Here is a 26,623-nt window from a genome sequence, read left to right on the forward strand (position 1 = left end):
GAAGAACATGTCATAGTTACATAAGTGTATGTAATCATAGGTGATGTAGGTGATCGAATTGAAACAAATGACTCACTGACCTCCAGCCACACCGATTGTTCTTCCATCCTCCAACCTATCCACCTGTCTAGAATGCTTCACCCTCAGATGTTGGCATCATTGGTTTCTTTTGTCATTCGAGTCTCAGTTCACCTGACAAGCCTCCTGGACCCCACTCAGCCCACCCATGTCCATCTCCATCAGCTCAGTCACATCACCCTTTATGCTGTGTTTATAGCATTTATCCCATCTGACAGTCTCCTTTTCACTCCCCTGTTTACTTTTTATAGTCAATTTTCTCCCACTACAGTGTCAATCCCAAGAAATAAGAGATCTTTATTAGTCTCTTATTTCATGGAAGTGCGTGCCCAGGAAAGTGCATGGCATGTGATAGGCACTGAAACATGCTTACTGAATGACTGATTGAGTGTGTGAATGGCCAGAGAGTGAGAGAAACACTCAAGAGTCCTTTTCTGCTTTTTTAAAATGTATTTTTATTGATTTCAGAAAGGAAGGGAGAGGGGGAGAGAGATAGAAACATCATTGATGAGAAAGAATCATTGATTGGCTGCCTCTTGCATGCCCCACACTGGGAATCAAGCCCGCAACCAGGGCACATGCCCAGACTGGGAATTGAATCATGACCTCCTGGTTCATAGTTTGATACTCAACCACTGAGCCACGCTGGCCGGGGTTATTCTGCTTTTTGCCTGGAGAAAACATCTTGCAAGAGTATCAGCTGTTCTGGAGGGGCCTCTGCTTTGGCTCCAGCACAAACCTCCTCTCTACTGGTGCAGCAGTGGGCACTAGGAGCATTGGTACCCATGCTCTCCAGATGAAAGATATCAGGGATAGAGGCTCCCTATAGTCCAGTGATGGCGAACCTTTTGAGCTCGGCGTGTCAGCATTTTGAAAAACCCTAACTTAACTCTGGTGCCGTGTCACATATAGAAATTTTTTGATCTTTGCAACCATAGTAAAACAAAGATTTATATTTTTGATATTTATTTGATATATTTAAATGCCATTTAACAAAGAAAAATCAACCCAAGAAATGAGTTCGCATGTCACCTCTGACACGCGTGTCATAGGTCCGCCATCACTGCTGTAGTCTATACTGCGAAGCTACAGTTGCTGAGGCCAGCATCTTTCAGGATTTAATTCATATGCTCATTCTAAGCCTTTCAGGCATGGGAGGCACTGGACTCCAGGTGTCATCTAAAATGTTGCTTTAGGTTATAAAGCTATTTATGCTGTAGATCGTCTCTGAAACTTGTCCAAAACTTTACAATTTCTCTTGCTAATGGTTTTCATCTGCCAAACAGTTTGCCTAGTTAGAAAGGAGCTTGCTGAAGACACTTGGCACATCTTTCTCATGTTACATAGGCTGCTTTTGTTTTAATATTTTCTTTACTGGGAAACCTGCTAATAAAAGAAGAGAAAAAAATGACTTCTCTTTTTAAAAGAGAAAATGTTACTCAGGTTGAGAATTCTGGTTATCTAAAATGTATTTCTCTAGCCTGGCCAGTGTGGCTCAGTTGATCGGGTGTCATCCCATACACCAAGAGATCTCTGGTTCCATTTCCAGTCAGGGCACATGCCTGGATTGCGGGCTTGATCCCCAATAGGGGGCATGCAAGAGGCAGCTGATCAATAAATTTCTCTTATCGATGTTTCTAACTCTCTTCCACTCCCTTCCTCTCTCTCTAAAATCAATAAAATTCCAAGTGTGTGTATTTGTATGTATGTGTATATATTTTTTTTCTAGTTCTTAGCTGAATTTGAAAAATGGAGCTAATAGGAAAATTTGGGATTTGGGGTGAAAATGGTTGGGCATATTTATGGGTTCTCTCAGCTATTTAAAAATAATTTTAAAAGAATTATTTTCATTGTTCAAATTAAAAATTTCAGCAAAAAAGAAAGGTTAGAGTCATGTGTTTTTTTCTCAGCTTGACTTTTTGGGCGTTATGAATTTATAAACAGGATTTTTTTTTTGAAGGGGAAACATAGATAGGACTGTTAGCCAAAATAAACACTCCATTGTTTCATAGTTTTGTATTGCACATAGGAAAAACATCCCTGTCCTTATTCTGTTAAGGGGACACAGATTCCCAGATTTGTAAGAAAAGGTCAGTGGTTGATTGAGCCACTTCGTATGGAAACGGGTGTTGCATGTTGATCGCCAAATTTCTGTCAACACAAGCAAAAACATTCAGATGTCAAACATTTTTTTTCTCATCCATTATGTAAGAAGTTTATGTGTATTGGTGCTTACCAGAAGAAATGGCACAGATACTGTTCATTGCAGCAGTCTGTTGAAATATCTTGATCAAAGGCATTTTCTATTTGAAGCTTAAAAGTGACAGTGTAAATACAGATAAATTCACTTCTAGTAGATTGGTCTTTCCATTATTTGACAAATTTTTTCACTCTGGCAACAACATGAGCTATGGTGATCAACATAAAACTGCTAAATATAAAAACATGTTTCTCTCATCTTAAGATGACAGGTCAAAAGACACCCACCCCTACACCCAGCTCATCCTGAAAAAGAGGTTAGTGTTGAGTCATCACTGGTCTTTGCTGCCAAGGTGGGTTGGCATTATGGTTGCTGGTTGGGCAATTTTTCTCACTCCCAAGGTTATTTCTCTCCTTATAAGAAAGAGTATCAAAACCCAAAGATCGTGTACCTTGTGGTGAGGTGGTTGGCTCTGCTTGCATTCAACCAAGGCTCATTTACTGGAGGAGAAAAAGAACATTTTATTAGGACCTATAATTATCCAGGCATTATGCAAAATAATAGTGGAGGCAGAGATGAGGTCTTGCTTCTGAAGTCTTAGATCTAGTTCCCTTTGGGCAGCAGAGAATGAGAAGGCCGAGCTGAGAGGCTCTGGATGATTTTGAAATTTACTTTGCTCTATAAACCACATGCCCACATTTATCAGGCACCCTTTCCAATATGAAATAGTGTCAGTTTAACACTAAATGTATTTATTAAGCTTCTATTGTCATAAAGGAACTTGTAGTTTGAAAAAGAGAAGACAACTTTTTGCCTCAGGGTCATAGGCAGGCTGAGGACGAGAGTGAGAGAGAAAGTACAGTGGAGTGTCCCGCCAGTGTGGCTCAGTAGTTGTCACCAGGAGGTCATGGTTTGATTCCCAGTCGGGGTACATGCCCGGGTTGCAGGCTCAATCCTCAGTAGGGGGCATGAAGGAGGCAGCCAATCGAAGATTCTCTCTCATCCTTGATGTTTCTCTCTCCCTCTACCTCTCCCTTCCTCTCTGAAATCAATAAGAATATTTTTAAAAAACAAAGTACAGTGGAGCTTCAGAGGAAAAATCCCACTGACCCAGTGGCTGAGGGGAGACTTCTGAAGGAGGAGCCCATGGGGTGGACCAGGGAAGTTCGGTAGGTCCTACAAGATGAAAAGAGGTGAAGTGTAGGGAAAAGGAACAATAGCGGGTACTCCAGGTAGGAACGAACATGTTGAGTAAAAGTTTGGGCCTACCCATGTAGCAAATTGAATGACATTAAATGTAGAAGGGAATGTAGTTTGAAAGGTAGACCAAGATGTGTTTGTATGGGGCCTTGATTGCCTGCTAGGGACTCAGGGTCCTAAGCAATGGGACGTCATTGATGAATAATATACAAGAAAATGTCATATTCAGAGGCAGACTTTGATTCCTGGCAGCAAAATCCATGATGGGTTGGAGACAGGAGAGTTGGAAAACAGGAAGACTGTATGGCAATAGCTGCTAAAATGAACAAAGAGATCCATTCTCATGTATGATTACAACAAAACCTCCCAGCAGATTAGTGTCTTTCAAAGGCGTAGTAACAGTTTAGAACACAAATGAAGTGGAACAATTTAATGTTGTTTCATTGTAATGGGATTTAGTCTGGATGGTTCAACTGTGGAATTAGGAGCAAAATCTAATGTCACAGATCACAGACAGCTGATAAATGCTATAAGATATATATTTCAAATTTATACGTCAATATGAATCCCCTGTTACTTGTTAAAACTGTGCCCATCTCACTATTATCTATGGCATTAAAGCTGGCAGGGCTGCATGAGCCACAGTAAAGGCAGCCTTAGCCATTTCCCATTGTTCCGCCAGTAATGACAGACGTCTGAGTCCTGAGGGTAAATCTGGCCAGCCGATTTTGAGTTGGAAAGCCTGCATGAAAGTGGATGGTGCATACTGTGTGTAACTGAAGTTTGTTCTCAGGGACACAGCTGAACTCTTGGGCGGGTCACTTAGTTCCTGCTCATAGTTGAGGCATCAGTAGGTTTCACATCTACAGTAGAAGTATCCTACTTGCTTAAGGTGTTATTCCTTCCATCCCTAAGATATAAGATCTAAGACTTCTTCTAGATCTAGGATTTTTAGATATCTCATTATCAGCTAAAAATGGAACCAAAACTCATTCTCAGGACCAAAAGGAAAAGGAACAAATAGAGGGACTCCAGTCCGTTTTCCCGACTTTGTGACCTTGGCCCATGTTCTTCACCTGAAACAAGCTGAACGTGGACTTAGCACTAGAGAGAGAATGAACATGTTTGCTTTGGACACTGGCTACAGCCTACAATGCAAATTAAAATTCTGATGGAAGAAGACAAATTGTCATATGTCTGTTCCGTTTTAGAAATGTTAATTGACAAAATTTAAACTTTTACAATATTTTCTAAAAATCCAAACCTTATGAGGAAAACTCAGGCAGTCAAATATGCATAAATGAATGGGAGCACTTACCTCTGAAATTGTCATGGAATACACGCCCACACTGTCTTATAACATAATTCACGTGCCAGTTGAGTTCAGAGGGCAAGAGGAGCCCTGGGAGTAACTCAGAGTGGCAACTGTGATGTTTTTATCTAATCTATTGAATGCTTTGCCCTTTTCATGGGGAAAAAATTAGGACTTCTAAATTTTCTAGATGCTGATGTAATTCAGTTGTGGCTATGGAAATTAAACCTTGGCTTGACATGCGAGGTATACCAGTTGTTCACAAGCCTCGCCATATGCAGAGATAGGTTGTTGGCACAAACTAAGTCACCTGTTCTCTTGGTGTTCTTCTCTTTCAATGAGGATGGCTAAATACACCATTTCTTGATAAGCAGTTCAAGCTGCTCTCATCAATTCATTGGAAAATGTGAAGGATATTCCTACATGACATGCAGAGTAAATATATAAGGGAAACACATCTGCATACATACATTGAAATATAAATGGAAACCTATTGGCACAGTTATATTATTTCTTAAATGTTAAAAATCATTTTATTTAATTTTAAACCATTGATTCTGTCTCTAAGGAATTCTTATCAGGGACTTCTGAGTTCATTCTTAATTGTTACTACATAGCAGTGGCAGAAAAATAAACGAAGTATGGACTTTCTCAGGATATGCTCTGTGACCACTCGAGTGTGGCATCGCGGTGTGTTTGCACTTGAACTGAGATGACCACAGAGGCATGAAGTTCTAGACATTATGTCCTTTACAGGGTTCCTGCCTCGTGCTGTCCTTTTATGGTTACTTTTATGTTTCTCAGTCAACTTAATCACATTGAAGTATGTGAGATATTTTTGTTCTTGTTTAAATGGGTAATTGCAATGCAGGTTTAACAATGGGCGACTTGAGTCATTTAGGAGCCAGCTCCTTTGTCATCATTTGTTGCAATTCAGGTGACTAACCGACACTCCGTGGTCCAGCTTACCAAGACCTTGTTGATGTATTTGTGACTTCCCGGGAGAGAGACTGTCCCTCAGTCATAGAGTTTTTCACTGGAATACTTAAATTAGCAAAAATGGCCATGGCCAGAGCACCACACGCTACTGGAAGGCTAGTGACAAGTATTTTTTTTTTTTGCATTAATCACTCTGCTGGCAGCAGACCTCTGGGAAGCCTTGTGACAGGATCTGCCCTGTGTAACATCGCGTGTGCTCTGCTTTTCTTCTTGGAATCTATGAAGAAAATGTTCCTCAGCCCAGAAGCTGGGGTTGAGAAAGCTCCCCTTCCGTGTTATACAACCCAAAGTCTGGTGAGGGTCAGCGGTTGAACCATGAGGGTGGGGAGGATGAGGAAGAGGGTGATAGTCACAAATTCTGTGCCAAAAACTCACTTGAGTCACCATTCCAGCCTCCCCGCCCCCAGTATTGTGGCCGGAGTAGATGCCCCACGCGTGGAAAGTCATGAATCTCCTTTATCTTTATATCTATATATGTTTTTATGACATTATTATTTTTTACTCTGGGAAGGGATATAAACTCAGAGCTCTCTGACTTATTTTGTTTTATATTCCATGGAAAAATAAAAAACAAACTAAAAATGAAATAGCTGTTTGTATGGGGCCTGTTTTTAACTTTCTTTAGAACTTTCATTAGAAAGAGAGTAACATAAAAGGAATCCAGAATTTATCTTACATTATTTTAATATTTACCAAATTTCTACAGAAGCAAGCCTTGTGCATTTATAATCAGAAGAAAAATCAGAATTGTCTCTGGGAAAAAGGATCATTTTCAGACCAGTATCACACCGACTCTTCATTTAGCTCATCGTCTTGGTGTAAATATGAAGTGTCTAGGAATAAAATCCTGTTTGAAGGAGAAAGCCTCATGTGTGTCCCACTTATACCATTTCAGAATACATTGCTCAGTATTCAATTTGGTTTGGGGGTCAGGGTTCAAAAACCTGGACAGATATAACCCGGTAATAAGCCAGCCTTCTTTTCCTAAGCACTTCCCTACTCTCTTTGTACAACCATCATGTATTACCTGTTTTTATTATTTGATAAACCCCCTAATAACTTGAGGCTTAGAAACTTGGTTTGGGAGAAGGTGAGCCAGGGTGTACCTTTTTTCTTATTAGACCAACATAATATTTCTGTCTGCCTAGGATGGCATTTCTGTGGGCTTGAATAATCCCCCAAATACAACTGTTCATGAGTTCTAAAATTCCAAATGCTTTTGGGTCCAGCACATTAGGATGACTCATAACTCTATTAGGAAAGTTGATAAAAAAAAGTCATATCAGAATGTCATGCGTTCCAGCAAATTTTCTTTCTTTCTTTATAGGCATTGAGAATAAAATTTCAGCTAATATTTTTACACACGTTTTGTGTGATTATTCTTCCCACTACTCTTTCAGTTGAACTAGAAAGATCTGGGCTGACTGGCCACAAAACCACTGGCTCATTGGCCCTTTGCCCAGGTTTAAACCTTGATTATCTGGGATCCGACTTCATCATAGAGAGTTCTAAAGCAGTGATGGTAAACCTTTTGAGCTCTGCACGTCAGCACTTTGAAAAACCCTAACTTAACTCTGGTGCCGTGTCACATATAGAAATTTTTTTATATTTGAAACCATAGTAAAACAAAGATTTATATTTTTGATATTTATTTTATATATTTAAATGCCATTTAACAAAAAAAATCAACCAAAAAAATGAGTTCGCATTTCAGAGGTTCGCCATCACTATTCTAAAGTGTGCACAGCTCTGGGTAGCCCTCATCTGTGTGTTTGGTGAGCCATCCTGTCAGCATCCATGCCCGCCAGAGTGGAGAAGGGGAAGCAGAAGGGATGGGCATTGCCCTGAGAGAGGCATGTGCCACCTCCACTCACACACCCTGTGAGCCAGAACGGAGTCATGTGACCACAGTTAACTACAAAGTTGCCTTGGAGATGTCATCTCTCATTGGATTCTATTACTCATTGAAAGTGGGGAGAGTGAATATTGGGGGACAAGTAAGCTTCAAAATATACTTTTTCTATGAAATAGTGGATTGAAGAGAGCCTGAGTGGGTGTTGGCAGGCCATTCCTGAAGGTGATGGGGGATGGTGGCTAGGACTTGGGTGATAACTGTAGAGAGAGGATAGAGAGAATGAATTCAGAAATGCTGCAGCATAGCACTGACAGAGGAAACGGGGTGGAGGAGTGGAGAAAAGGGCCAGATCACTCCCGGGTTTCTGGCTTGTATTGCAAATGCTGGAGAGAGACCAGGTTTCAGGAGGAGGTGTTTATGGGGCCCTGCCTTTAACTTTGAAATGTGATTTAGAGGCATCTGTCAGACAGGCTGTTTCTACACATCCAACATATGTCTTCTAATAAATTAACCACCAATTCACAGTCAGGTGAGAGCCCCAGGTCTAGTCAATGTCAACTAATCTATTCAAATGCATGGGCCTCTGGGAGGGTTTCTTATAGTAAAGGGCTTGGTTGTATCACGTGTCACAGAATGATTAATCACATACAAACGTAGGAAAGCCAGCCAGGCAGAGGGAGCCTTTTAACCAGCTAAAGGCCTTGCTAATTCTCTATCATCATAAATCATGAGCAGTCTCCCTGTGTTGATAGTATGGACAGAACTGTTGGTCACACAGGAATATTAGTCACATGGACTTGTGTGCGGCAGCTCAGCCCACATTCAGTGATGGGCATCGTCATGATTGTTGTAACCACGTGCGGAGCTGCAAGAACCACCACAGAGCTCCAGAGCCAGGAAGCAGGTGTTTTGTTTCTTGTGTCGCTTGTGCACGTAATACACTAAGTGTTTAGTGTTTTGCACCTTTTAGTTGATTTGTGATATTTTTTCTTAGAAAGGCCTACTTTGTCTAAGTCAGTGATGGTGAACCTATGACACGTGTGTCAGAGGTGACACGCAAACTCATTTTTTTGGTTGATTTTTCTTTGTTAAATGGCATTTAAATATATTAAATAAATATCAAAAATGTAAGTCTTTGTTTTACTATGGTTGCAAAGATCAAAAAATTTCTATATGTGACACGGCACCAGAGTTAAGTTAGGGTTTTTCAAAATGCTGACACGCTGAGCTCAAAAGGTTCGCCATCACTGATCTAAGTGCTATGTCTTCCTGCCCAACTGACCAAGACATCCTGCAGTTGATGGGTACTAGCTAGTCGACTGTTGTGCACCACTGCTGGGTGCTGTCGTTAAACATTTACAATGAAGTATGTCAGGCTTTCCAATGGGCACTGGTGTTTTGGAGTTCATTCATTTATCCTTCATTGAACAATTGAAGTGCTACAGTCTGGCCGCATGGGATACTCAAGCAAGATTCCGGTGAGCACAACAAATGGTGGACGCCTCTGCCTTTGGAAGCTCCATTCCTGCACTCTTGGAAGCCAGGAAGTCAGATTCAATAAGCCTATTGCTGTCTGCAACCCATCCACAGTGTCGTCGTCGTCGTCGTCAAATCGCAGTGCTTGGCCTTCTTCTGGCTGGCCCTGTTGTGATGGGTCTGTTGAGGCTCCAGCCTCTAAAGCCTGGCTCCCACTTCCGTTGGCAGAGGCCAAGGAAGTACCAGGAAAGGTTGGGTGGAGGGGACGGGGGTGTTTTGTGAGGCAATTGGGAATTGGGCTTTGTGCCTTCATCTACTCTTCTGCTAAGAGGAGGGGGTGGGGGAGAGAGAGAGAGAGAGAGAGAGATGGGGAGGGGTGGGAGAGAGAAAGAGAGAAAGAAATTGAGGGCAGTAGAAAGAATATAACTGATTTGGGGAGAATTTGGCACAGGTTTATATATGAAAGCAGCAAGAAACTAGAGATTAAGACATGCCAGGCAGTGACCAAGAAACTTGCACCGTGTTCTACCTTCAACCCCACGCTCTCTGCCAGACTTTAACCAGATTAGTGTAATGTGGCTGCTTGCACACATGACTGAATGAAAAAGGAAATTGAAAAGGTTCTTTTCATAAAGCCCAGGGAAACCATACGAAAATCCAGTCTCTGTTTCAGGAATGTCTGCTGCGGTGTTGGTTAGTACACCCATCTTACTGACTTCGATCAAGAGGCTGATGGTCATGTGTCTTACTATTTTTAACTGGCTTTTGCACCTTTAGATGTAAATCTCCAACATGGCTTGTACCGTGGTTCTCTTCCTCCCATCTCATTCTTCCCGCTCGGGCTTAATTTATTTGTGCTGCCTTTTTCCTCTGCCTTCCTGCTCTTCTCCTTTCTACTCTCCGAAACAGTTCTCCTCCTTGTCCTGGAGTTTATAAAGTTTTCCTTTTAGGCAAAGCCCCAGACGGCCGGCCTTGTCTGGTCAGCACTGAGCTGTAATTTGGGCTTCCCAAGTGAGTTCTCTGAACGAGAGCCTAGTGTTTGGAGTATGTCAGGAGCTGGTCCATTTCGGGAAAGTCCACAGAGGTTATAATTTGCTCTTAGGAAGCACTTGGGGATTTTAATTCGGTCCGTGTTTTACATGTGAGCAGTCAGTTTATATTTTCGGAGAAGGTCGTGAAGAGGAAGTGACAGCCCAATTGCACGTTTGCTTGGCATTTCTTCTGAAGTGCTGGGGACTCGGCACTTTGAGGAGAAGAAAAATAAGACTGTCCTTCTGCGCTCCTCGCCGGACCTCCTGGCTGATTTTCTCTGACGCTCGCCTGCAGGCCTGATGAAAGCTGTGCCCTCACCTGATGTGAGGGGAAACCGCTTATTCTAGCTCATTGAAAAGCATTCAGATCCACTTCCAATGGAAGACATGCTCCCACTTCCTCCACACACCTATTTAGTAGCGTCCCGGGTCTCTGTTCCTTCCTTCAACAATTTATGTAAAACCAAGCTTTTGGGGCACTGAGCAAGGGAGAGGGGGTGCAGAGATGAGCCCAGGAGGGAGATGAGAAGCCCTGATGTCACAGTGCTGGGATGGAGGTTCCCCAACGCTGTCCTGGAAGCAGAGAGCAGGTGGGGAGAGAGGGATGTTATTAGAAACACAGTAAGTTGAGGTGACTTGGAGCTGAGGTTTTGGGGTGTATCACAGAAGTGGGAAGAGGTCAGGAGGCAGAGGGGCCGGAGGTGTGACAAACCTGGAGCCTCTGAGAAGATTCCTCCAAGGACAGAGGTGGGGTGGGAAGGAAGCTGGTGGAACTTGGGAAGGAGAGGTAGGGAGAGGCCAGGTCTGGCCACACAGGGCTGGATGTACCTTCTCAGATTTTATCACTTATACTGGGCAATTTGAAGCAAGGCTGGTAGGAGATGCTGAGTTCAGTTTGGACAGGAATCATTTGAGATGCTTTGGGGCATCCAGGTGTGTTATCTCCCCTGCCCTCTCGTTCTTTCGCCTTCCCATGATGCTCCATGTAAACCGCCAGCCTGGGGTTCCCTGAAGCTTCTCTGCCTCTTTTGGAAGCAAAGTTTTAACTGGTAGCATGATCACAAGTGGTTGAAAGTGACAAATTCATTTGAGTCATTTTTATGTTTGATGGGAAGACCAAGGCCTTACTACTCCTCTTCTATGAGATGTGAAAGAACTGGTTTCCCTCTAACCGACCGCAGTGGAAAGCATTCAGGTGGCTGCTCTTGGACTTGGTAGGTGGACGGTCTCCATGACTCTGCAGTGCTTCGTGGTTCAGCTCATGCCAGCCCTCACCCCCCAGCCCACTGGTACAGGAGAAATCGGCCGGGCCATTGAAAGCCGGTTTCCTGATTTATGCTGTGGTGGTCCCACAGGGTGGTAATCAAAGGACTCCTGGGACTTGAACATTCAATTGGGAAGCATGGAAAACAAGCTCTCTTGAGCCAAGATGCTAGATTTACGAGGACACGCTAGGTTTACGAGGACAAAGATAGCCTGCCCTTTCTCCTTCCACGCCACCTTTTCTTTCCATAAATACATGCTCCTTGTCCTTATCTTCCCCCTACCTCATCTGTCATAGACTTTGACCTTGGTTTTGACTTGCCTTTCCATTGACACATCATCTGTGTTTTTAATTTCCTGGTTAGGCCTGAGGTTAAGAGGAGAAGAAACGAGGCCAACAGCTGATTGAGACAGGCTCTCTCTGGCTTTCTCACTGTCCCTGGGTCATCTTGTGCCCAGATTTACGTGTTCAAAAAAATAAATGCATCACCTGACCTAGAGGTGATCAGACTCAAGAGGTCTGATTTATACTAGCCAAATTCAAGAGATGGGTGAATGTAGTAGGGTGCCAATGCATTTGTTTCTACTCCATTTCCACTGTCAAGTCATTTCATTTTGGTTGGTTATTGGATTAGTTTTCCAGAAAGAAAGCAAACCCAGGAGGCAGGATAAGAATCAAAAGGCCCTTTGGCAGTTGCAGATTTGGAATGGAGGGACCTAATGACTTCAGGAGAGAGCTTCGCCAAGCTCTGAGAGATTGTTTTACCGTTTCTGCACTGGGACTTTCTTCTTGGCTGGTCAAAGCACTCTTCTCCAGAGGTAGCTGGAGGAGACAAAGCCATAAATTATTTACCATCTAAATTTTTTTTTTGCATTCTTCATCCATCATTAATTGATTGGACTACGCTGTCTCTGAAGGCCCTTCTGCCTCCAAATTTCTATGCTCTGCTAAAAAACCCCTCTCCTTCTAGACCTGTTTCAGTAGTGACTAGGCATTACCTTCTTTCTTTTTTTTCCAATTTTATTTTGTATTGGTTTCAGATGTATAGCTTAATGGTTAGACAATCATATACTTTACATAATTATCTTCTTGTTTGATGTTTAAGAAGTCAACCTCGGACTCTATAATGGAGTTTTAGAAACAGTATTTGTTTTCTATCACTTCCATAACGAATTGTCATAATATAATGGTTTATAACAACTCCCCTTTATCATCTCACAGTTCTGTAGACAGGAAGTCTGGGTACAGCATGGTACAACTGCTTGGATTTCAGCCTTGTGAAATCGAAGTGTCGCTAGGGCTTCACCACAGACCGGGCTTTGGGGATGAATTTGCTATCAAGCTCGTCTGGGTTGTTGACATAATTCCGTTCCTTGCCACTGTAGGACGGTCTCCCTATCTCCTCGCTGGCTGTCAGCAGGGAGCCAGTTCTGCTCCTAGAGGCTGCCTGTGTTGCGTCCTGAGGTCCCCTAGAGCAAGGGCGGGTCAAGCCCCTCTCAAAAGTCTACTCCCACTGACTGCCAGTCTGCTTTTACAGGCTCATGCAATTACACTGACTCAGGGAGTTAATCCAGGGTAATCTCCCTGTTTTAAAATCAGTGGGTTAGTAACCTTAATTATGTCTGCAGGGTCCCTCAGGGCAGTGCCTGGACTAGTGTGTTTGAGTAACCAGAGACAGGACTCTTGGGGACCACGTAGCCTTCTGCTGGCCTGGTCTCAGCAGCAGCACTTTGAAGTCCTACTTTGTCATTACTTGAGTGACCTATCATGGGAGGCTGATGCCATTCATTTACGTGGATTCTTTTGATTTTGCCACTTCACAGGACAGTATTTTCTTATCCTACCTTAATAGTTACTATTTCAACTGCTTGGCATAGAAGGTTCTCTTTTGCAAAAAGTGCATTAGTGGGTTGGTTGCATGGAGAGACTGATCTTTCTTTTCTCTCTCTACAGAGGAAGATTCCTTGGGGCCAGTGAACTCCATTTTCACAAACTTAAAAATTATCATGGTTTGCCCTGGCTGGTTTGGCTCAGTGGACAGAGCATTGGCCTGAGGACTGAGGGGTCCCAGGTTCGATTCTGGTCAGGGGCACATGCCCAGGGTTGCGGGCTCAATCCCCAGTAGGGGGCAAGCAGGAGGCAGCCGATAATGATTCTCATCATTGATGTTTCTCTCTCTCTCTCTCTCTCTCTCTCTCTCTCTCTCTCTCTCTGAAGTCAATAAAAATACATGTTTTTTAAAAATAAAATCATCATGGCTAAGTTTGCACTAGAGCCATAATTCTCAATTCTAGCTGCACTTTAGAATCACATGACCAACATTTGAAGTATCGATACTCAGCCCCGCCCCAGAGATCCTGACATCAGTGTTGAGCCAGGGCATGTCTGTAACCCAGGCAGCTGTCATTTAAAGCCCAGGCTGGGAACTGTTGAGAGGCTGCAGACATTGTTGTGCAGATAAGGAGGCTGAGGGTGAGAAGTGATTTACTTCAAGTCCCATAACTAGTGACAGATCTGGGTTCGGTGCCAGTTCTGTGCCACAAACAGGTTTCTAGCGTAATCAGTGCTCAGCAATTATATGCAAAATGAGTGTTGGGAAGGTCTGGAACACCCTGCTTCTTGCTTCAGTCACAGACTGTCTTCCTAGGACTCAGAGAAACTATTAGACCTTGCAAAAGAACTAAAGGTCTTCTCAGCAGCGTGGCCTGCTCATGTGCAATAGTAAGCACATTCTGCAGGAGCAGGGAGCTGGTCACATGGCTATCCACAATCTCTCAGTGTCCCAGCTGCACAGTCGATGCAGTAGCCACCCACCTGCCTGTGGCTAGTGCCCGTTGAGGTGTGCTGCGAGCGTGAAATATGCACCAGATACAAAGGCTCCTTGTAAAATAAAAAGAGTGAAATAGCTCATTAATGCATTTCATCGTTATTGCATGATGAAATGGTAATGTTTGGGGTATATTGGGTCAAATAAGATATAGTATTAAAATTAATTTTACCTGTTACTTGTTGAATGTGGCTGTTGGACCTCCGTGGTCTTAAAGAATGAAGCGGTTGTTATAAACGTCCTGGAGATAAGACGTGACCGTGATCTGCCCTGTGTCTGCCATCTATCTGGCAGCCAGTCAGTCTGGCCAAATAGATTTCTTTCTATTTATACGTATAGGCTTAAAGGAGGTGGAGGGGTGTCCCTGTGTCATGGAAAGAGCACACGTCATAGCTCTGAGGTCATGTGCCGAAAGCAGGCCAGGTGTTCTTGGAGGCCCTGAGGCCTGGAGATGGATAGTAGAGCCTTTGAGCAGCGCTGCTCCTGGAGAGTGCTGCCATGTCAGCATTTGTGAATTGTCACTGAACTTAACAGGCCTAAAGTGCTGGATATCCTGTGTTGGCTGCCCCTGTCCATAATGCAAATCCAAACTTCACTCTTTCTCCTTTTCTGTCGTTTTCCCTGTCTCTCTGGTACCCCGCGCAGGTGTTTGTTCAGCCCGGGTTAGCCTTTAGGAAGGCACATGGGAAGGGAAGGTGGGCCTTGGAGACCTCGAGTGCAGCACTAATGCTTACCCAGGAATGTTCGTTCTATCAGCGGGATTCACCTTGCCTCTCAACATCCCTCTAAACTTGCAGGTCTGGATCAAAGTTGCATGGAATAGGCACTTTGCACACTCCCCCGTGGGCAGATTTGGGGAGGCATCTACTCTAGGCCAGGCCCAGGGCCAGTTGTTGGGGATACAACAGTGAGTGAGACGCAGCTACTGCCCTCGGTGTGCTCCCGGCTGAGAGGAGAGAGGACAGGAGCGGGCAGCCTCAGGACACGAGTCCTCAGTGAATGGCGCTTCTCATTGCATGGCACAGCGCAGGACTTAGCTTCTCAGAGAATCACGGAGTGTGTGTGGGTGAGGGAACTGAAGCCCACGGTGACTAAACCACGGCCGAGTCACCAGGTCAGCGATGCGGGGCTGGCACCAGGGCACAGGACTGCTGACTCCCCTCGCTATGCCTTGCCCAGGAGACCACATTGCCTCAGGCTTGGTTTCCCAACTTGACCTCAGAAGAACTTCACCCTTTGGGACCAGATCAGAGGAAAGAAGAGTTTTTCTCAGGGTTTTCTCTATGAGTTATCTGGATTTGCTGGTACACGATGAGTTACTGTACCAATCATTGTCAGGTTTCCATCTCAACAAGGGAATGTTTTTATTTGAAGACTTCACTCTACGAAACGTCTTCCACAGCTTGTCTATTTCCTGTTAAATTAGGTTAAACAAAGCCTATTCCCTTCTGTGAGTTTGCAGCTCCTCTAATATCTTCAGCTTTGTTTAAAGCACATTCTTCATGTTATAGATCCGTCACAGTAATAAAAAAAAAAATTAGATTTAAAAAGGAGCCTTTTGGAAAGAGAGAGTGAAAGCAGAAATTCAATAAGAGGTTTGCTTTTTCAAATTTTGTTTTGGAAAAAAAATGACTTGGTAGGTGCAACGGTGTAAAAGTAAGATGTGAAAAGGAACATATTGTTCAGATAAGCGCCTGTGTGATGGGTGTTCTCTTCCATGCGAGAGTCACGCCTGCACTGTGAATCATTGGATGCACCGGGTGAGCCAGGCCGCTAAGTTTGACAGCCATCCATAGGAATAGCTGCTGTGGTGAATCGCCATAGTTGTAAAGTGCCATGGGGTCCTACTGAACTCAAACAGGATGCCCATGCCCTGAGAATGGCCCACTCCCAACAGAATACCCCTGTATCCCAAATAGAAGCAGCACCTAGCATTCAGTACTGAAATGCCCCTCATTCTTTCACTCCTCCAGAAAGGAAGAGGTAGACCCAGGTTCCTGTAACACAGCTGTCTTCTCTGTTCTCACAAGGAGAGAACTTTGCTAGAGAAGGCGTCACACCAAGCTGCTCATCATGAAAATTCATCTACCCAATTTGCAACTCTAGAAATCTATGGTTCACAAAACAAATGATCTATACCCAGTCACAGCAGCGTAGACTTTTCTTACAGTAGCTGAGAGAGTGATTAGGGGGAAATCAGCCTCTGGATTATTTCCCATATAACTGGGCCTCCGTGTCGAAGGAGTGCAGTTGCCCGTACCCCTAAGCAAAAATGGGTGGCATTCCTGCCTTAACCTAGAGGGTGAGCCTTCCTTTTCCCTGGACCCTCCTGTGATGGAGTGCTTGACTGAAGAAGGAAGTCTTACCTATTGTGGCTACCCAAGAACACATTTGCAGACCCCTTTGCCGCCTCCCTAGGCTTCCATTTCATGATATATAAATGGGGCCCCACTCTCAACTACTCCATGGACATATTACAAAACATAGTCTATTCATGACTAGTAGCAGAAAGAGTCAAAATAGCTACCATTTATTGACTACAGGCAGCGGGCATGCCAAGTGCTTTGAATAAATCATCTCATTTAATCACCTCCTAATTTCCCTATGGAAAAGGTAATATGATTATCATCCCCATATTAGAGATGAGTAATATGAGGTTTGGTAAAGGCAGGATTTGAACCTAGCTCTCTGATTCCAGAACCCATGCTCTTTACCCCTAAGCTTACCCTGTCTATAAGTGAAGATCAAGGATAGCATCTGAGGTAGAGGCTGGTGTTAATTTCTAAAGATCTGGGAAGTATCTGTGAATGATTATTAACTAAATGTGATCAACTGAGAGTGGAACAGATGGCATCAAATGAAACCAAGTGTCCAGGGTTCACTCAGAAGCACTTACATCTCACATCAATGTCAGCAGATTGCTTAATCTTTGTACCCGTTACCTGCATGGATAGCATCATCACTTCCCCAGCTGGTGGTGTGCCAGGTCCAGTTGGTACTGGCTTTCGAATCCATATTCAGTGACTGCAGTGAATCCAGTGATTGGGTGAATCCAGGTGCATGACGTGATAGTTTAAAATCAGCCTTGGTAGAGGTGTTTACACCACAGAAATTGGCAAGTGCTACGTATCATGGCCCTTTACTCCAGAGGAACAATTATTAAATATTTATCAGTACACCACTGTGTATGACTCAAAAACAGATACAGTGTGAATTTTCACACTTCTGAAGGTAAGCAAAGGCACACCCCCAAAAACATCCCACAAATATAATCATACCTAACTCTTCAGTGAATCTTCTGTCCCCATGATTTTGCATTTGGAAGGACTGCTTAATCATAATGATTTTATATGTCACTAGAGGCCCAGTGCGCACAAAATTGTGTGCGAGTAGCTTGCTTCCCCTTGCCTCAGCTGGCCACCCCACCCACCGCCGCTGGTAGCTCGCTGCCCCGCCCTCCGCTGCTCATAGCCCTCCGCGGTCTTAGCTCTCTGCCGCTAGTAGCTGGCGCCCTGCCCCGCCCGCTGCTCATTTGGTCATGACCGCGTTACCGCGTGACAGCCATGGGCCTTTTATATAAGAGATTATTTTTGTTATTCTTTTTTTACAGAATCAAATATGCTCACTGTAACAGTTTAATATTTATGAATGCAAGTACAAACATACAAACCTTAAAATGTATATATCAATGTTGTAAAATAGAAATATAAAATATAATACAAGACATGTATTTCTAAATTTAAATTAACTTTAAATTTTCTACTGATCACATTTTTTAAAATGAAAAGAAACAAGAATTAATTTTTAATAATATTTACCCCCAAAATCCAAAATATGATTTTAACAGTCAACATTGACATTATTGAAATATTTTGCAAACTTTTCTGTTACAAGCCTTCAAAATCCATGTATATTTTACACTTACAGCATATCTCAATTTAAATGCTACATTTTCATCAGAAATACTTAATCTGGTTTTAGATATCATAAAATCTACAGCTGAAAAAGTAGATCCATATATCCAACCTGTTTCAAATAAACTTAACTAAATACTTCATTGACATATTTAATTACTTAAAATTTAGCTTATTTAATTCCTCAGTTGCATTAGCCACATTTCAAGTGCTTGATAGCCACAGGTGACTGGTGGTTCCTGAATTGGTCAGCATGGGTACATACCATGTATGATTTATTTGTTTTATTAAAAAGGACACTTACTATATATACTACTCACAAAGACTTTGTCCCTCCTCATCCATCCCTCACACATTTAAAATGCCTTCTCATCCTGTATTCCCTACTGGATGCGGAGAAAAGGGAAATCTCAGCAAAAGTACTTACATCGATAATGTCTGTGAACTTTTACTCCCTCACTCATGGGAAGGAAATAAGTAGACCTAAGGCATGTTGGTCTGACCAGTTTTCAAATAGCCACCACCAAAAAAAAGTGGGTAATGAACTCCAAATGCAAACTGTCCAAATAAAATGCCTGTTGCTAATTAGAATGGGGCATTTTCAATACCTTTTTGGAGTCACCTTGTCTTTTTTACTACTGAGTCCTTATCAAAGCTTCACCAGACAGTCAACGAGATTCCGTTTTGCAATATTTCATTAGCAATCAACACCAGCATCAGAAAGTACACGTTTATTAGGTTACCTCCCTGGAGCCTTGGTTTAGCAATAAAACAATTCTGCTTCTGTGGTGATTTTTTTTTTTCATCAGCTCTTGAAGTTTTGGTATCAGAATAGCTAGATCAATAAAACAAAAATTGGGGGGAAACATTCTTTCTGATTGATTCAGCTGCCGTTTTGGTATTTTGCCTTAACAGGGCTACAAGCAACTAAATCTATTATTTTATTCCCCCCATATATTAATACACTAACATCATACTTCTAGGGATGCTTTTGACCACTTTTCTTTTAAAGGCCTGATACAAATCAGAGGGCGTAGGTAGTTTTGGGTGGTGGTTTATTTCGTCTGTGCCAAATTACAAACCAGGAATGAGCACATTCTTCCCTATATGATCTAACGTAATTTTAAATACTACTTTTAATAAGGGTGATGTAGGGTTCTTCATCAAAGTCTTTTGTCTTCACATTAAGTTCATCCGATCCTCATTGCCATCCAGTAATAACTTCTCTTTCAGTCTTTGCTCTCCTACCTTGAACTTCCCACTAGACATTCCCAACATTTCCACAAGTCTCATAATTGCCTTAAACACCAAGTATCCAAGACAGTCATGTGACCTTCTCCTCTCTCGAAGCAGCTCAGATCCCAAATTCCTGATTTCTGTTGATAGTATCATCTTTCATTCGCACATACGCTATAGCCTCAGTCATTATGATAGACATGTGTCTCTCTCTCTCTCTCTCTCATCTCCGTGTATCCATCCAGTCATCACCAAATCTTCAGTATTTCTAAGGGATACTGAGTTAAGATGGTATAAGGGGCAGATTTCTGCTGAGAAAATTCACTTTTGCACATGATTTGCCTATCCCAAAACTTCCAAAGAGTTTCTGATTAATATGAGTTGCAATTTAATTTATTCCCCTTTATTCATAATTCAGAACCTTGTTCTCCAGCTCACCAACTCCCTGAGACCACTACCATGAACTAGTCAGAACTCAGACCCACACCCACAACATGTGCACTGAGCTTTGTTGTTGTTTTGTTATTGTTGTTTTTGCCATAACAAAAGTTCGCCCATCCCCTCTTACTTTTTCTAACCGATCACAATCTTATTTGTCATTTAGTTCTAATTTTAAGACCATCAATTCAGCAGCTGATTTTCCCCAGTTCTGACCTTCCATTTGTAGGTATGCCTCTTTTCCCAGTTTCCCGTGTCTATCTTGCCTAATTCCCAAAGTCAGGAACCATGGTTTGCATTGCTTTTGTTTTCTTCACTGTGCCTTGCACAGTGCTAATAGGCACTCATTGTTGGACAAATACTTGCTAATTTTAAATTAAAGAGAATTGAACCAATTGTTTTCTTTGCTTGAAGTTGGTTATAACAGGTTGGAAAAATGTTACGTTTAATCTCCATCTCTTCTCATGTGTTTATGGACTGTTTTATAGCCAAGAAATAAAAGTCAGTATAACATAGGCCTAACTAATGTGGAGGCCTCCTCTGCTGGGCAGTCTACAGAATTCAAACACGCCAGCTGGATCATACTGCTTTTCAACTGGCTCTCCCTTCAGGGAGGGGAGAACAGGCAAAATGCCTCAGGCTCTGAGAGTGGGAATGGTGTGCTTCCTTCCAGAGTAGAAGCTTGTGTTCCCCCTGCAGATGCAAATCTTACCATGAGGTTATAGCCACAGAATGTATAAAAATCGTTAGAAATCTAGAGAGGGATTTTTCAATAGAAAAATATTGCACACTTAAAAAAGCCAATAGGCTAGGGTACAATTTGGTATAATCCTCTGGCCAACGCCTGCCTGTACTTGGATGGTGGTTCTGGGGAAGGAGAATCATGGGACTTTCTCCAGCTCACATCTGGCAGGTCATTGGTAGATGGCATTCAAGTTCCACACTGTGTGTTGCACTCTGTCCCCCACTGGGACGTTTCATCTCACCCAGAACCCAGTGAAGGGTCCTTTCATACAGAAGCTGCCACGGGGAGCCTGCACGGTGGAAGCGGGCAGCTTACACTGAAATCGAGCAGAATGCCCGTTGGCCTGGTTGTGTGATGGGGAGTTCACTGGGGAAGTGCAGCAGGCTGCCTCTGGAGTTGCCACGCCCTGAGCCAGCAACAGTGCCAGGAGAGAGCATTAGTCTCTGATGAAGCCACCGGCTCCTACGGAATCCCGCCACGTTTCTTCATCTTCTCTGCTGTCACCCTGGTTGGAGCGTGAGAGTGGGGTCCCTGTGCAAGGCTCTCAGGGGGAGTGGACTGTTCTCACCTCCTGTGTGGGAGAAGGACAGTTTTAAACATCCCCTGTTTTGCTGTAGGAGTGTGAAAACAGACTTCTGCTTCGTTTTGCTTCGGGGGGATTCTGATCTATTTGTTTTGTGAGATGGAATGTTTTCTATGGAGATATGTTTGGCTCATAGAGGCATTGTGCTAATCAGTTTGTTACCGGCTCAAGGCTCAAGGTTCTCGTGCGGGATGCTTCAAAGGCCAATATTCAAAATGTCAGAGTTTGAAGTAGGGAACGGTTTATTGATGGAGACGATGCCAACTGGAGAAGATGGAGGGATGCCTTATAGCTTCTGCAAATCCATCTTAAGAGAGCCCAGATTTCAGGCATCTTTTATGTCAGGAGAAGGGAGGAGGGCCAGGGCAAGAGGTGTGTGTCATCCAGGCACCAGCAGGGACCCAAGGAAGAGCACAAAATATCTAAATCTGTTTGTTCCCCTGCTGCTCTGATCTGGTCTTGAGGCCCCGAAATCTTTACCAAAAGCTCCAACCTCAAGCAGAATTCCTCTGATAATTAGCATATCTGGAGCAGGAGCTGTTCACCTGAAGGCCAAGGGAGAAATGCAGGCTAGAATGAAGAGAGTCGGAGAGAGCCAGCAACACCCCCTGGGAGAAGTGAAGTTCATGTGCAGGCCATGGGAAGGGGTCAACAACTATTCACCTGAAGCAAAATTCACAGGTGTCTGGCATCTGCCAAGTCTCTTTGAGTTGTTTGGAGAGGTGACTTGCAAACCAGTGAAAGCACCCTTCTGAGAACCACACACCTCTTTTTATCTCTACTCAGTTAGGAAGCAAAACACTGGCCTGTGAATTGGGAATCTCTGCTGCAACCGGACATCAAGAGAGGTGTGCCCCGGAGGCTCCTTTCCCTGCCACCAAGCGCGTGAGGAATGAGGGCTGAAAGAACTCTTCGGGGCAGCTCCTCAATGCGTTCCCTACTTAAAAAATAAACATTTAAAGGAAACATCCCATTACCAACAGGATGGCATTTTCAGCCTAGAACATATTTGTCATTAGCCTTTTTCTGCATTTCTGCTGAGGCTTGAGACTATTCACCAAGGAGCAGAGGACCTACGGGGAGATGCTCAGAGGTTGCATTAGCACCGTAGACGGGGATGAGGCACGGACATTGGGCAGAGCGTACCAGGTTAGGAATTTAAAACGTGGATGTCATAAATCTCACAGCTGGTGAAGTGGTGGAGAATTAAGATACACACTCGGTCCTCTGAAGGACTCCCTGGGGCAGCGTATGAGCGGTCTTCGTGCATGTCGGCACACAAATCCGTATTCAGACGGTGTATGTAGAGATGTGTTTTCTTAGAATTTTTTAAGAGCACAAAAGTATATGGAACAGCCCTAGCTGGTTTGACTCAGTGGATAGAGCGTCAGCCTGCAGACTGAAGGGTCCCGGGTTCAATTCCGGTCAGGGGCCCATGCCCAGGTTGCAGGCTTGATCCCCAGTAAGGGGCGTGCAGGAGGCAGCCGATCAATGATTTTCTCTCATCATTGATGTTTCTATCTCCCTCTTCCTCTGTGAAATCAATAAAAAATATATTTAAGAAAAAAAAGCATACGGAACAAAAACAATGGTGGGTTACCCACTGTCTGAAAATGCAAGTATAAACCCTGAGACGTTGTATACCGATTCAGAACTATGCAGCCATTCCCGGGGACCACGCCATCCCATTACCCATGAAAACATTCTTGTTCATCATGTCTGCCTGGTGCGGGGTAGTGAGCAGCGCTGTTTCATTATTGCCGAGAGTGCACAGTAACCAGCATGAGGCCAGGAGGGTCCTGGTGGAGCTCCATGTGTGGTGATCAGGTGCCTCAGTGATTTCAGGGAGATATTGGCGTTAGTTCGTTGTCAGATGTAGCAACAGCTCGCCAAAGGGCAGTCTGCTGAGTTCACTTTAAATCAGCCCAAACTCGCCCCTTGGGAGGTCTTGGAAGTGGATGCCTTGTTTATTTACCCCAAAGCTTATTTCTACCGGGCAGAGGTGGATGCTGGCCAGGCATGCTGATCTGCTCCGCCATTCATCAGACTGGAGGGTCAAGGTGTGGCCACACGTGGGATTCCCAGTGGCTAGAGGCATGAACAGACCCTTCTCCTTCTGTGAGCCTTTATTCCTCCTAAAACTCCTTAGAGCCCCAGGAGGATGCTGGGGAGGCCCCTGAGGTAGGACACAGGTTCTGTTTTCTTTTGCTTCTCTCCTTTCTGCCACCCTCCAGCTAAACCTCCTTAGGATGGCTTGTTAGCACGGTTCTGGGTATTGTGAGTGTTCATTGAGCTCTTTTGTTCACTGGGAAACACACTGGAGAACTTTTATGATTACAGTAGGTTGTTTTACTTTTCATTTTATGGCCCTGTGCTTGGTGAAGCTGATGAAAGGTTTTTATATTTCCTGGTTCCATTAAAGCAAACCACACTGGCCCCATTATAGGAACAATGCGTGGGGGTCATTTGTCGTGGGGTGGTTCGATGGCTGCAGGCCAGGATATGAAGATCTCTAGTGTCCGTGTGCTTCCTGAGGGCAGCAACCATGGGGAGGAAAATGTATTACAACCTGCTGTTGGCTCCCAGGAAAAGAATGACACTGTGAGACTCGGGGACCCTGGAAGATGACTAGGGTTTGCTCCAGAACTGCCATGCGTGTCAGCTAATGTGTGGTTTCCACAGCCTTTAAACGGCATTTAGTGATCATGGTCTGCTTGGCGTTGGCTTCATCTTCTGCTTTTTTGTGTGATTGCAGGTCCTACAGGTATGGATCTCTGGAAGCTGCTGTTGACCTTGGCAGTGGCTGGCTCAAGTGATGCTTTTTCTGGGAGTGAAGGTGAGTTCTCTGTTCCCACCTGCAGCGTTTTGAAATAACAGTGAACGTTATTTGTTAAACCTAAGTTCTTGGGATGATGTCATCAAAATGTGTTACGTTTTAAGTAGCGGCAAATAGGAAATGTATCTTTGGAATCATAAACTCAGAGGACTTTTCTGTGGGTGTTTTACAGGAAACACAGTAGCCAGCTTTGGCATCTGGTGTTTGCACATCAAAAATAAATGCCCCCAAATCATGCTGCAGGCATTTATGTGAAGGCAAACCAGGTCTCTTGGTCCTCGGGCTCCGGGAAAGACGCTGACATTACACTGAGGGGTTATTAACCTACTGATCACTTAGCTCCTGTGTGATTAAGGATACCATAGCCTATTTGCAGAGCTCAGAATTAAAGCCCCTTAGTCATATTCTCTGAGAGTGGAAATTGCAGGTTTCAAATACATTTTGCCTCTTACTCTCTGGGTGGTGACCATCTGGCTATGTTTGAAGGACAAGACACCTGAAATAGTGAATAAGACACTCAGAAATAAAGACACCCGGGCCTGCTTGACCATCCCTGTAGTTCTTCCTGGTTTTACTCGTTTGCTGGTGGAAAAGTCCATCTATGCAAACATATGTCTCAGAGCAGAAATAACTGGACCAAGAAAGGGTAATGGAAAGAAGAAAGAAGAAGTTTTCTGTCCAGAAAGAAAACTGTGCTCAGAAGGAGTTGGGGAACTTCTTCAGAGATTGTCTTGTACTTGATGTTTTCCCGGCTTTGGCGTCTGCAGAGGGAACAAGCCATCTCTATCTCCCAGGCTTGTGGCGCCACATGCAGTGGCTGCTTTAAGAGTAGCTCAGCCCCTCTGCTCACCGGGCAGCTCCTGTTGAAAATGAGTTTCAGAGCAGAGGTGGTGCCCTCAGAAGTCCTCCCTGACCTTTGAGCCCAAAATAAATCCATAGTAGTGAGCTGCTGAGGGCGACCAGGGTAACTAAGAACACAAGCAAGGTAAAATATGTTACTTTATCTCTTAAAGCAATGGAGAAATATTTATAGAAAAGCAGTCATAATTGTTTGAAATATTTTTGGGTCTCTCTGGTGTCATAATGTCAACATTGTGCAAGTCAGACATGGAGGGATCGCAGGCCGTGTTTCAGCAGCTTTTCCCAGGGCCGGCTTTAGACCCTGGTTCCGAGCCAAGGCATTACAGCCGGGCTCCGCGCTGTTCCAAAGTCACGGCGCTTTACTCTCGACTTTCTTCATTAAGGTGACTTTCACGCCACTGGGCAAGGCTTGAGGAGTTTTAAAAACCTGTGAAATGGAAAGTATGGCAAATGAAATCTCTAAAGATGTATCTTTAAAAATGTATCCCCACTGAAAGACGAACTCAAGTTACACTTTTGACCTAGAAAAGCTGCAAAGAGCCTCTATTTCAGCGGCTTTGACATTTTAGCTTGGACATAAACCTTTAGCTTCATGAGGAAAGTGGAGAAAACAGCACCATTAGCTGGCTCCGTGTGTGCCTTTTGGTTTTGCTTTCTGGTAGTTTTAGGTTTGCGTTGTTTCTGTGTTTGGGAGGAGCAGGGCATGAGAAAATGCAATGCTTGATAGTAAACACCAATCCGGCAGCCAGCCAACACTTACACATGGTAAGTAATTTAGCAAAGGGACAGATTTCTTCCTGCTCCTTTTTCCTCTTAGTGGGCTAACCAAAATCCCTTTGAAGTGTGTGGCTACTCCAGAATTCTTCCTTAAAACGGCCTGGGATTGTCAGGGATGGTGCCTGATGTCTCTGTAAGGAGGTGTGGATGGGCGTGTTTGAGCATGAGTATGCCGTTCTGGCCATTTATCTGATGGATTTATCCAAAGCGATCACATGACAGAACGAGGATTAAATGTCAGATAACATCCATGGGCCATGTGTTTCTTTCTCTGCCAGGCCGGATTGTAGCCAAATCATTTTATTTTTATTTCCTCTCTCATTGAATAAGGTAGACTAAAAATACAGGTGAGGATGGAAAAAAAACAAAACAAACTCTAGTGTACTTCACCACCCATTCACTTGAATTCCGTTTGGTCAGTCAGAGATGTGCTCTGCTGGGTGAGGGATCTGGGAAGCAGCAGCTGGAGGGAGATGACAGATGTGTGTGCCTGGGGAAGGTTGGCACGTGAAGTGTTGAGCAGGGATTTTCATGCCTGGGCAGATGAGCAATTAGGAATATACTGGCCCTGAGAGGCTTTTTTATTAAGTCTAATTGCCCTATGGGAAATTTAACAAGAACTAAACACTGAACAGTGCCACCATTGTCTTAGCTCATGTTGCAATAGATGCTCTCTCATCTTTCATCCTGCACATAAGTCTCTCCTCCTGCTCCTCATGGCAGGTTATAGTCTCGGGGAGATTTCTTATTCCAGAATCAGGAGTGACCGGCAGCGCCTCATTTCCAGGGGCCTTCACGGGTCGAACTGTCAACTGGCCGCTTCAGAACTGCCCCTTCTGGGTGATGAGTTTAATGAGGAATGTGTTTACAGATTTGATGGACGGAAATTTTCTTCCGAGGAGTGCCTGTTAGAAATGAGTCTCATCTCTTCTATTTTCAGTTAGCCCACCCCTGAGCATGCTCTTTGCTGGATGCTCCCACCTCAGCAACC

General features: G+C 43.8%; 1 protein-coding gene across 3 annotated transcripts in view; it reads left to right on the plus strand.

The window, feature by feature from the left end:
* GHR (growth hormone receptor) overlaps window positions 1-26,623 on the plus strand; it is a 194,289-nt gene that overhangs the window by 62,468 nt on the left and 105,198 nt on the right. For 2 of the 3 annotated variants that reach the window (XM_070411853.1, XM_070411855.1), the window contains exon 2: window positions 23,914-23,994. In XM_070411853.1, the coding sequence (XP_070267954.1) occupies window positions 23,914-23,994 (81 nt within the window). Of the gene's footprint in view, window positions 1-11,348; window positions 11,366-23,913; window positions 23,995-26,623 lie in introns of those variants that run through there. The other variant, XM_070411854.1, reaches the window with a different exon arrangement.

The sequence above is a fragment of the Myotis yumanensis genome, unplaced genomic scaffold (assembly GCF_028538775.1).
Source record: "Myotis yumanensis isolate MYYU_CA2020_CCGP unplaced genomic scaffold, mMyoYum1.0.hap1 SCAF_4, whole genome shotgun sequence".
NCBI lineage: Eukaryota > Metazoa > Chordata > Mammalia > Chiroptera > Vespertilionidae > Myotis > Myotis yumanensis.